This window comes from Coregonus clupeaformis, chromosome 15 (assembly GCF_020615455.1).
Source record: "Coregonus clupeaformis isolate EN_2021a chromosome 15, ASM2061545v1, whole genome shotgun sequence".
Taxonomy (NCBI): domain Eukaryota; kingdom Metazoa; phylum Chordata; class Actinopteri; order Salmoniformes; family Salmonidae; genus Coregonus; species Coregonus clupeaformis.
Window position 1 is genome coordinate 64,771,588 of NC_059206.1, and position 12,625 is coordinate 64,784,212.

General features: G+C 42.7%; 1 protein-coding gene across 1 annotated transcript in view; it reads left to right on the forward strand.

Annotated features, from left to right (window-relative positions):
• The window catches only part of LOC121546369 (multiple epidermal growth factor-like domains protein 11), a 245,795-nt gene that overhangs the window by 152,816 nt on the left and 80,354 nt on the right, over window positions 1-12,625 (forward strand). Inside the window, exons 7-8 of the mRNA XM_045225292.1 lie at window positions 1,512-1,758; window positions 10,878-10,998. Of these exons, the coding sequence (XP_045081227.1) occupies window positions 1,512-1,758; window positions 10,878-10,998 (368 nt within the window). The remainder of the gene's footprint in view (window positions 1-1,511; window positions 1,759-10,877; window positions 10,999-12,625) is intronic.

A 12,625-nucleotide genomic window follows, 5' to 3' on the forward strand; every position in this document is an offset into this window, starting at 1 on the left:
TTTCAAGTTCCACTTTGTGGCACAGTGTTACCAGGCTCTATGCAAACAGCAATACGAGCCTGAGGACGAGGTTAGGGATTTAGTAACTCTTTTTTATAGTAGTTTCTATGGAGAAAGTTGGAGGCGGTTTGAGGCTGTATGCTGCCTGTCCTGGTCCCTGTAATTAGTCTGTTGAGTTCAGCTCTTCTGTCTTCTTCTTCTCCTTCTCTGTTGAATAATACAAGTGGTGTGATGATAAAGACTTTTACAGAGGTGGAGAGAGAGAGAGCGAGAGAGACTGACTTGGTCCAAATAAGAGAGAGAGGGAGAGAGACTGACTTGGTCCAAATGAGAGAGAGAGAGAGAGAGAGAGAGAGAGAGAGAGAGAGAGAGAGAGAGAGAGAGAGAGAGAGAGAGAGAGAGAGAGAGAGAGAGAGAGGGGGAAGCGAGAGAGAGACAAAGTAATTGATGGTCCTGTCTCCTCACTGCTCTGTCCACCACACTGCTCAATATCAATGAAACATTTAACACTAGCAGTAGACTCCCTCATGACACTCGCTTGCTGGGAAATAAAGTTGTACAACTTTACAAGTCTCTCTGACTGTCTCTGTCTGGTTCAACAGCCGCTTCCAGGGTCTCCTCTGATCTTCAGTTGAGTTGCTTCACAAATAACACCCTATTCCCTTTATAGTGCACTACTTTAGACCAGAGGGCCCTGCTCAAAAGTAGTGCACTAAACAGAAAATAGGGTGCCATTTGGGATGCAGATATCAGTTTCTTCAGTTGGTTCCTTTGCCAGCAGGATTCAAATGTAGGTCTGCGTTTGGGGTCGTTACTGTCAGGTGGTGTTTGTGCATCCATTAAGAACGACCGAGGAAGAAACCAGGCCGGGACCCAAGCAAACCCCAATGTGATGACATCACACTACGCTTGCCTTTAAAGGCAATTTCCCTGATGTTTGCGGATAGGGTTTCTCTGGCCTAGGAATTTTCTGATAACGATTTATCAACATAGAGGCAGTGAAACACATTTATTAAACTCAGCTGATGCTAATTTAATCTGACTTGGTCCGAATAGGCTCCTGAATGATGGAATTTGAATTTAACATATTGTGTATCTGTGGTCTCCAGGCAGAAGTCTGTGTGTGTTCTCTCTGTCTGTTTCAGGGTGCTGTATGAACATTAGAATAACATAGTCGCTTTAGAAACATAGAAACATTACAGATAAGCTTAGCTGGCCAGTCAGCATGGATGCAGAGATGTCATGTTGAATGTTTTGTGTACATCTCTCTCTCTCTCTCTCTCTCTCTCTCTCTCTCTCTCTCTCTCTCTCTCTCTCTCTCTCTCTCTCTCTCTCTCTCTCTCTCTCTCTCTCTCTCTGTCTCTCTCTCTCTCTCTCTCTGTCTCTCTCTCTGTCTCTCTCTCTCTCTCTCTCTGTCTCTCTCTCTCTCTCTGTCTCTCTCTCTGTCTCTCTTTCTCTCTCTCCAGCTTGTCATGTTTAATAATTGTTTAACTCTCTCTCTTCCTCTCCAGGTTGTCAGGCTGACTTCTGGGGCCCCCACTGCACTAACCGGTGCCAGTGCCAGAACGGGGCCAAGTGTAACCCCATCACGGGGGCGTGTGTGTGTACAGACGGGTACCAGGGGTGGCGTTGCGAGGAGACATGCGAGGCGGGGCTCTATGGGAAGGGATGCCAGCTAGAGTGCCAGTGTCTCAATGGTGCCACCTGCCATCACGAGACCGGAGAGTGCCTCTGTGCACCGGGATACACAGGGGCTACGTGAGTGTCTGCCGCCTGTTTTAATACAGGGGTGACCTAACCCTTTAGTGTCCTCAGTCACCTTACGGTTTACTAGTTATCATATTTAGGGAGAGTGCCTCTGTGAACCGGGATACACAGGGGCTATGTGAGTGTCTTCAGTCACCTCATCAATCTATGACCCAATGACTACCATTAAACCTACTGTTTACTGGTTATTGTGTAGGGGTTTGTCCTCACAACTATACATATATATAACAACTATACATAGATATAACAACTATATATATATTTAACATCAATAAATATATACCCTATATACATACAGTGAGGGAAAAAAGTATTTGATCCCCTGCTGATTTTGTACGTTTGCCCACTGACAAAGAAATGATCAGTCTATAATTTTAATGGTAGGTTTATTTGAACAGTGAGAGACAGAATAACAACAAAAAAATCCAGAAAAACGCATGTCAAAAATGTTATAAATTGATTTGCATTTTAATGAGGGAAATAAGTATTTGACCCCCTCTCAATCAGAAAGATTTCTGGCTCCCAGGTGTCTTTTATACAGGTAACGAGCTGAGATTAGGAGCACACTCTTAAAGGGAGTGCTCCTAATCTCAGCTTGCTACCTGTATAAAAGACACGTGTCCACAGAAGCAATCAATCAATCAGATTCCAAACTCTCCACCATGGCCAAGACCAAAGAGCTCTCCAAGGATTTCAGGGAGAAGATTGTAGACCTACACAAGGCTGGAATGGGCTACAAGACCATCGCCAAGCAGCTTGGTGAGAAGGTGACAACAGTTGGTGCGATTATTGGCAAATGGAAGAAACACAAAAGAACTGTCCCTCGGCCTGGGGCTCCATGTAAGAGTTGCAATGATCATGAGAATGGTGAGGAATCAGCCCAGAACTACACGGGAGGATCTTGTCAATGATCTCAAGGCAGCTGGGACCATAGTCACCAAGAAAACAATTGGTAACACACTACGCCGTGAAGGACTGAAATCCTGCAGCGCCCGCAAGGTCCCCCTGCTCAAGAAAGCACATATACAGGGCCGTCTGAAGTTTGCCAATGAACATCTGAATGATTCAGAGGAGAACTGGGTGAAAGTGTTGTGGTCAGATGAGACCAAAATCGAGCTCTTTGGCATCAACTCAACTCGCCGTGTTTGGAGGAGGAGGAATGCTGCCTATGACCCCAAGAACACCATCCCCACCGTCAAACATGGAGGTGGAAACATTATGCTTTGGGGGTGTTTTTCTGCTAAGGGGACAGGACAACTTCACCGCATCAAAGGGACGATGGACGGGGCCATGTACCGTCAACTCTTGGGTGAGAACCTCCTTCCCTCAGCCAGGTTATTGAAAATGGGTCATGGATGGGTATTCCAGCATGACAATGACCCAAAACACACAGCCAAGGCAACAAAGGAGTGGCTCAAGAAGAAGCACATTAAGGTCATGGAGTGGCCTAGCCAGTCTCCAGACCTTAATCCCATAGAACATGTGTGGAGGGAGCTGAAGGTTCGAGTTGCCAAACGTCAGCCTCGAAACCTTAATGACTTGGAGAAGATCTGCAAAGAGGAGTGGAACAAAATCCCTCCTGAGATGTGTGCAAACCTGGTGGCCAACTACAAGAAACGTCTGACCTCTGTGATTGCCAACAAGGGTTTTGCCACCAAGTACTAAGTCAGGTTTTGCAGAGGGGTCAAATACTTATTTCCCTCATTAAAATGCAAATCAATTTATAACATTTTTGACATGTGTTTTTCTGGATTGTTTTGTTGTTATTCTGTCTCTCACTGTTCAAATAAACCTACCATTAAAATTATAGACTGATCATGTCTTTGTCAGTGGGCAAAATCAGCAGGGGATCAAAAACTTTTTTCCCTCACTGTATATATAACAACTATACATATATATATATACATATATATATATATATATATATATATATATATAACAACTATACATATGTATAACAACTATACATATATATAACAACTATGTATATATATATATATAACAACTATACATATTTATAACAACTATACATACATATAACAACTATACATACATATAACAACTATACATATATATACCAACTATACATATTCATATATAACAACTATACATATTTATATATATAAACTATACATATATATATATATATACCAACTATACATATACACTACCGTTCAAATGTTTGGGGTCACTTAGAAATGTCCTTGTTTTCCATGAAAACATACATGAAATGAGTTTGAATAAGAAATATAGCAAAATGAATAGGAAATGTAGTCATTGACAAGGTTAGAAATAATGATTTTTAATTGAAATAATAATTGTGTCCTTCAAACTTTGTTTTTGTCAAAGAATCCTCCATTTGCAGCAATTACAGCCTTGCAGACCTTTGGCATTCTAGTTGTCAATTTGTTGAGGTAATCTGAAGAGATTTCACCCCATGCTTCCTGAAGCACCTCCCACAAGTTGGATTGGCTTGATGGGCACTTCTTACGTACCATACGGTCAAGCTGCTCCCACAACATCTCAATAAGGTTGAGATCCGGTGACTGTGCTGGCCACTCCATTATAGACAGAATACCAGTGGACTGCTTCTTACCTAAATAGTTATTGCATAGTTTGGAGCTGTGCTTTGGGACATTGTCCTGTTGTAGGAGGAAATTGGCTCCAATCATGGCATGACGTTGCAAAATGGAGTGATAGCCTTCCTTTTTCAAGATCCATTTTACCCTGTACAAATCTCCCACTTTACCACCACCAAAGCACCCCCAGACCATCACAATGCCTCCACCATTCTTGATAGATGGCATCAAGCACTCCTCCAGCATCTTTTCATTTGGTCTGCGTCTCACAAATGTTCTTCTTTGTGATCCGAACACCTCAAACTTCGATTCGTCTGTCCATAACACTTTATTCCAATCTTCCTCTGTCCAGTGTCTGTGTTCTTTTGCCCATCTTAATCTTTTCTTTTTATTGGCAAGTCTGAGATATGGCTTTTTCTTTGCAACTCTGCCTAGAGTTGACGTTGAGACTGGTGTTTTCTGGGTACTATTTAATGAAGCTGCCAGTTGAGGACCTGTGAGGCGTCTGTTTCTCAAACTAGACACTGTAATGTATTTGTCCTCTTGCTCAGTTGTGCACCGTGGCCTCCCACTCCTCTTTCTATTCTGGTTAGAGCCAGTTTGCGCTGTTCTGTGAAGGGAGTAGTACATATCATTGTACGAGATCTTCAGTTTCTTGGCAATTTCTCGCATGGAATAGCCTTCCTTTCTCAGAACAAGAATAGACTGACGAGTTTCAGAAGAAAGTTATTTGTTTCTGGCCATTTTGAGCCTGTAATCGAACCCACAATTGCTGATGCTCCATATACTCAACTAGTCTCAAGAAGGCCAGTTTTATTGCTTCTTTAATCAGCACAACAGTTTTCAGCTGTGCTAACATAATTGCAAAAGGGTTTTCTAATGATCAATTAGCCTTTTAAAATGATAAACTTGGATTAGCAAACACAACGTGCCATTGGAACACCGGACTGATGGTTGCTGATAATGGGCCTCTGTACGCATATGTAGATATTCCATTAAAAATCAGCCGTTTCCAGCTACAATAGCCATTTACAACATTAACAATGTCTACACTGTATTTCTGATCAATTTGATGTTATTTTAATGGACAAAAAAATTGCTTTTCTTTCGAAAACAAGGACTTTTCTAAGTGACCCCAAACTTTTGAACGGTAGTGTACATAAGTACTATACATACAGTGGGGAGAACAAGTATTTGATACACTGCCGATTCTTACGTACCATACGGTCAAGCTGCTCCCACAACAGCTCAATAGGGTTGAGATCCGGTGACTGTGCTGGCCACTCCATTATAGACAGAATACCAGTGGACTGCTTCTTACCTAAATAGTTATTGCATAGTTTGGAGCTGTGCTCTGTCGCAGCCGGCCGCGACCGGGAGACTCATGGGCGGCGCACAATTGGCCCAGCGTCGTCCAGGGTAGGGGAGGGAATGGCCGGCAGGGATGTAGCTCAGTTGATAGAGCATGGCGTTTGCAACGCCAGGGTTGTGGGTTCGATTCCCACGGGGGGCCAGTATAAAATAAAAAAAAGATATGTATTCACTAACTGTAAGTCGCTCTGGATAAGAGCGTCTGCTAAATGACGTAAAATGTAAATTATTTTGCAGGTTTTCCTACTTACAAAGCATGTAGAGGTCTGTAATTTTTATCATAGGTACACTTCAACTGTGAGAGACAGAATCTAAAACAAAAATCCAGAAAATCACATTGTATGATTTTTAAGTAATTAATTTGCATTTTATTGCATGACATAAGGATTTGATACATCAGAAAAGCAGAACTTAATATTTGGTACCTTTGTTTGCAATTACAGAGATCATATGTTTCCTGTAGGTCTTGACCAGGTTTGCACACACTGCAGCAGGGATTTTGGCCCACTCCTCCATACAGAACTTCTCCAGATCCTTCAGGTTTCGGGGCTGTCGCTGGGCAATACGGACTTTCAGCTCCCTCCAAAGATTTTCTATTGGGTTCAGGTCTGGAGACTGGCTAGGCCACTCCAGGACCTTGAGATGCTTCTTACGGAGCCACTCCTTAGTTGCCCTGGCTGTGTGTTTCGGGTCGTTGTCATGCTGGAAGACCCAGCCACGACCCATCTTCAATGCTCTTACTGAGGGAAGGAGGTTGTTGGCCAAGATCTCGCGATTCATGGCCCCATCCATCCTCCCCTCAATACGGTGTAGTCGTCCTGTCCCCTTTGCAGAAAAGCATCCCCAAAGAATGATGTTTCCACCTCCATGCTTCACGGTTGGGATGGTGTTCTTGGGGTTGTACTCATCCTTCTTCTTCCTCCAAACACGGTGAGCGGAGTTTAGACCAAAAAACTCTATTTTTGTCTCATCAGACCACATGACCTTCTCCCATTCCTCCTCTGGATCATCCAGATGGTCATTGGCAAACTTCAGACGGGCCTGGACATGCGCTGGCTTGAGCAGGGGGACCTTGCGTGCGCTGCAGGATTTTAATCCATGATGGCGTAGTGTGTTACTAATGGTTTTCTTTGAGACTGTGGTCCCAGCTCTCTTCAGGTCATTGACCAGGTCCTGCCGTGTAGTTCTGGGCTGATCCCTCACCTTCCTCATGATCATTGATGCCCCACGACGTGAGATCTTGCATGGAGCCCCAGACCGAGGGTGATTGGCCGTCATCTTGAACTTCTTCCATTTTCTAATAATTACGCCAACAGTTGTTGCCTTCTCACCAAGCTACTTGCCTATTGTCCTGTAGCCCATCCCAGCCTTGTGCAGGTCTACAATTGTATCCCTGATGTCCTTACACAGCTCTCTGGTCTTGGCCATTGTGGAGAGGTTGGAGTCTGTTTGATTGAGTGTGTGGACAGGTGTCTTTTATACAGGTAACGAGTTCAAACAGGTGCAGTTAATACAGGTAATGAGTGGAGAACAGGAGGGCTTCTTAAAGAAAAACTAACAGGTCTGTGAGAGCATGAATTCTTACTGGTTGGTAGGTGATCAAATACTTATGTCATGCAATAAAATGCAAATTAATTACTTAAAAATCATACAATGTGATTTTCAGGAATTTTTTTTACAGACCTCTACATGCTTTGTAAGTAGGAAAACCTGCAAAATCGGCAGTGTATCAAATACTTGTTCTCCCCACTGTATATATACCAACTATACATACACTACCAGTGAAAAGTTTGGACACACCTACTCATTTAAGGGTTTTTCTTTATTTTTTACAATTTTTTACATTGTAGTGAAGACATCAAAACTATGAAATAACATATGTAATCATGTAGTAACCAAAATAGTGTTAAACAAATCAAAATATATTTTATATTTGAGATTCTTCAAATAGCCACCCTTTGCCTTGATGACAGCTTTGCACACTCTTGGCATTTTCTCAACCAGCTTCATGAGATAGTCACCTGGAATGCATTTCAATTAACAGGTGTGCCTTCTTAAAAGTTAATTTGTGGGATTGCTTTCCTTCTTAATGCGTTTGAGCCAATCAGTTGTGTTGTGACAAGGTAGGGGGGTATAGAGAAGATAGCCCTATTTGGTAAAAGACCAAATCCATTTTATGGCAAGCAAAGAGAAACAACAGTCCATCATTACTTAAAGACATGAAGGTCAGTCAATACGGAAAATTTCAAGAACTTTGAAAGTTTCTTAAAGTGCAGTCGCAGAAACCATCAAGCACTGTTATGAAACTGGCTCTCATGAGGACCGCCACAGGAATGGAAGACCCAGAGTTACCTCTGCTGCAGAGGATAAGTTCATTAGAGTTACCAGCTTCAGAAATTGCAGCCCAAGTAAATGCTTAAACAAGTTCAAGTAACAGACACATCTCAATATCAACTGTGCAGAGTGGACTGTGTGAATCAGGCCTTCATGGTCGAATTGCTGCAAAGAAACCACTACTAAAGGACACCAATAACAAAAAGAGACCTGCTTGGGCCAAGAAACACGAGCAGTGTACATTAGACCGGTGGAAATGTGTCCTTTGGTCTGGATTCCAAATTGGAGATTTTTGGTTCAAACCGCCGTGTCTTTGTGAGACGCGGTGTTAGTGAACGGATGATCTCCGCGTGTGTAGTTCCCACCGTAAAGCATGGAGGAGGTGGTGTTATGGTGTGGGAGTGCTTTGCTGGTGACACTATCTGTGATTTATTTAGAATTCAAGGCACACTTAACCAGCATGGCTACCACAGCATTCTGCAGCGACATGCCATCCCATCTGGTTTGGGCTTAGTGGGACTATCATTTGTTTTTCAACAGGACAATGACCCAACAAACCTCCAAGCTGTGTAAGGGCTGTTTTACCAAGAAGGAGAGTGATGGAGTGCTGCATCAGAAGACCTGGCCTCCATAATCCCCCAACCTCAACCCAATTGAGATGGTTTGGGATGAGTCGGAAGGCAGAGTGAAGGAAAAGCAGCCAACAAGTGCTCAGCATATGTGGGAACTCCTTCAAGACTGTCGGGTCCCGTGTAGCTCAGTTGGTAGAGCATGGTGTTTGCAAAGCTAGGGTTGTGGGTTCGATTCCCACGGGGGGCCAGTGTGAAAAATATATGCACTCACTAACTGTAAGTCGCTCTGGATAAGAACGTCTGCTAAATGACTAAAAATTTAAACTGTAAAAGCATTCCAGGTGAAGCTGGTTGAGAGAATGTCAAGTGTGTGCAAAGCTGTCATCAAAGCAAAGGGTGGCTATTTGAAGAATCTCAAATATATTTTGATTTGTTTAACACTTTTTTGGTTACTACATGATTCCATATGTGTTATTTCATAGTTTTGATGTCTTCACTATTATTCTACAATGTAAAAAATAGTAAAAATAAAGAAAAACACTAGAATGAGTAGGTGTGTCCAAACTTTTGACTGGTACTGTATATTTAACAACTATACATATATATAACTACTACACATATATATGTAACAACTATACACATATATATCAAGTATATATATATATATATACAGTTGAAGTCTGAAGTTTACATACACTTAGGTTGGAGTCATTAAAACTTGTTTTTCAACCACTCCACAAATTTCTTCTTAACAAACTATAGTATTGGCAAGTCGGTTAGGACATCTACTTTGTGCATGACACAAGTAATTTTTCCAACAATTGTTTACAGACAGATGATTCCACTTATAATTCACTGTAACACAATTCCAGTGTGTCAGAAGTTTACATACACTAAGTTGACTGTGCCTTTAAACAGCTTGGAAAATTCCATAAAAGATGTCACGGCTTTAGAAGCTTCTGATAGGCTAATTGACATAATTTGAGTCAATTGGAGGTGTATCTGTGGATGTATTTCAAGGCCTACCTTCAAACTCAGTGCCTCTTTGCTTGACATCATGGGAAAATCAAAAGAAATCAGCCAAGACCTCAGAAAAATGTTTGTAGACCTCCACAAGTCTGGTCCATCCTTGGGAGCAATTTCCAAACGCCTGAAGGTACCACGTTCATCTGTACAAACAATAGTACGCAAGTATAAACACCATGGGACCACGCAGCCGTCATACCGCTCAGGAAGGAGACGCGTTCTGTCTCCTAGAGATGAACGTACTTTGTTGCGAAAAGTGCAAATCAATCCCAGAACAACAGCAAAGGACCTTGTGAAGATGCTGGAGGAAACAGGTACAAAAGTATCTATATCCACAGTAAAACGAGTCCTATATCGACATAACCTGAAAGGCCGCTCAGCAAGGAAGAAGCCACTGCTCCAAAACCGCCATAAAAAAGCCAGACTACAGTTTGCAACTGCACATGGGGACAAAGATCTTACTTTTTGGAGAAATGTCCTCTGGTCTAATGAAACAAAAATAGAATTGTTTGGCCATAATGACCATCGATATGTTTTGAGGAAAAAGGGCATACTTCCAAAGTTGTGGCAAAATGGCTTAAGGACAACCAAGTCAAGGTATTGGAGTGGCCATCACAAAGCCCTGACCTCAATCTTATAGAAAATGTGCTTGCAGAACTGAAAAAGCGTGTGCGAGCAAGGAGGCCTACAAACCTGACTCAGTTACACCAGCTCTGTCAGGAGGAATGGGACGACATTCATCCAACTTATTGTGGGAAGCTTGTGGAAGGCTACCCAAAACATTTGACCCAAGTTAAACAATTTAAAGGCAATGCTACCAAATGCTAATTGAGTGTATGTAAACTTCTGACCCACTGGGAATGTGATGAAAGAAATAAAAGCTGAAATAAATCATTCTCTATACTATTATTCTGACATTTCACATTCTTAATATAAAGTGGTGATCCTAACTGACCTAAGACAGGGAACTTTTACTAGGATTAAATGTCAGGAATTGTGAAAAACTGAGTTTAAATGTATTTGGCTAAGGTGTATGTAAACTTCCGACTTCAACTGTATATATATATATATATATACACACTACCAGTCATGTGTGGGTGCTTCAAGACAATAAAGTAAACAGTTTAGATCTGACACCAGGCGACATGTGTGTGCTTCAAGACATTACATTAAACAGTTTAGATGTGTCTCGTGATGTCTCCACTGGTCTCTTCCTGTGTCACTTCAGCTGTGGTGAGCGGTGTCCCTCTGGTAGTCATGGCGCCCAGTGTGAGCTGCGTTGCCCGTGTCAGAACGGTGGAACGTGCCATCACGTCACGGGGGAGTGCTCCTGCCCCGCTGGATGGATGGTACGACCCAGACACCACACACCATTACTCCATCACATACTCTCCTTTTCTACAGCTTTATTCACAATCCACAGCCTTCTCCCACACAGCTTTATTCACAATCCACAGCCTTCTCCCAGACAGCTTCATTCACAATCCACAGCCTTCTCCCAGACAGCTTTATTCACAAAACAGCCTTCTCCCAGACAGCTTTATTTACAAAACAGCCTTCTCCCAGACAGCTTTATTCACAAAACAGCCTTCTCCCAGACAGCTTTATTCACAATCCACAGCCTTCTCCCAGACAGCTTTATTCACAAAACAGCCTTCTCCCAGACAGCTTTATTCACAATCCACAGCCTTCTCCCAGACAGCTTTATTCACAAAACAGCCTTCTCCCAGACAGCTTTATTCACAATCCACAGCCTTCTCCCAGACAGCTTTATTCACAAAACAGCCTTCTCCCAGACAGTTTTATTCACAAAACAGCCTTTCACAGACAGCTTTATTCACAAAACAGCCTTCTCCCAGACAGCTTTATTCACAATCCACAGCCTTCTCCCAGACAGCTTTATTCACAAAACAGCCTTCTCCCAGACAGCTTTATTCACAATCCACAGCCTTCTCCCAGACAGCTTTATTCACAAAACAGCCTTCTCCCAGACAGCTTTATTCACAATCCACAGCCTTCTCCCAGACAGCTTTATTCACAAAACAGCCTTCTCCCAGACAGTTTTATTCACAAAACAGCCTTTCACAGACAGCTTTATTCACAAAACAGCCTTCTCCCAGACAGCTTTATTCACAATCCACAGCCTTCTCCCATACAGTTTTATTCACAAAACAGCCTTTCACAGACAGCTTTATTCACAAAACAGCCTTCTCCCAGACAGTTTTATTCACAAAACAGCCTTCTCCCAGACAGCTTTATTCACAAAACAGCCTTCTCCCAGTCAGCTTCGTTCTCAGTCCACATCCTTCTCCCAGACAGCTTCGTTCTCAGTCCACAGCCTTCTCCCACACAGCTTTATTCACAAACAGCCCTCTCCCAGACAGCTTTATTCATAAAACAGCCTTCTCCCAGACAGCTTTATTCACAATCCACAGCCTTCTCCCAGACAGCTTTATTCACAAAACAGCCTTCTCCCAGACGGCTTTATTCACAATCCACAGCCTTCTCCCAGACAGCTTTATTCACAAAACAGCCTTCTCACAGACAGCTTTATTCACAAACAGCCCTCTCCCAGACAGCATTATTCATAAAACAGCCTTCTCCCAGACAGCTTTATTCACAATCCACAGCCTTCTCCCAGACAGCTTTATTCACAAAACAGCCTTCTCCCAGACAGCTTTATTCACAATCCACAGCCTTCTCCCAGACAGCTTTATTCACAAAACAGCCTTCTCCCAGACAGTTTTATTCACAAAACAGCCTTCTCCCAGACAGCTTTATTCACAAAACAGCCTTCTCCCAGACAGCTTTATTCACAATCCACAGCCTTCTCCCAGACAGCTTTATTCACAATCCACAGCCTTCTCCCAGACAGTTTTATTCACAATCCACAGCCTTCTCCCAGACAGCTTTATTCACAATCCACAGCCTTCTCCCAGACAGTTTTATTCACAATCCACAGCCTTCTCCCCAGAC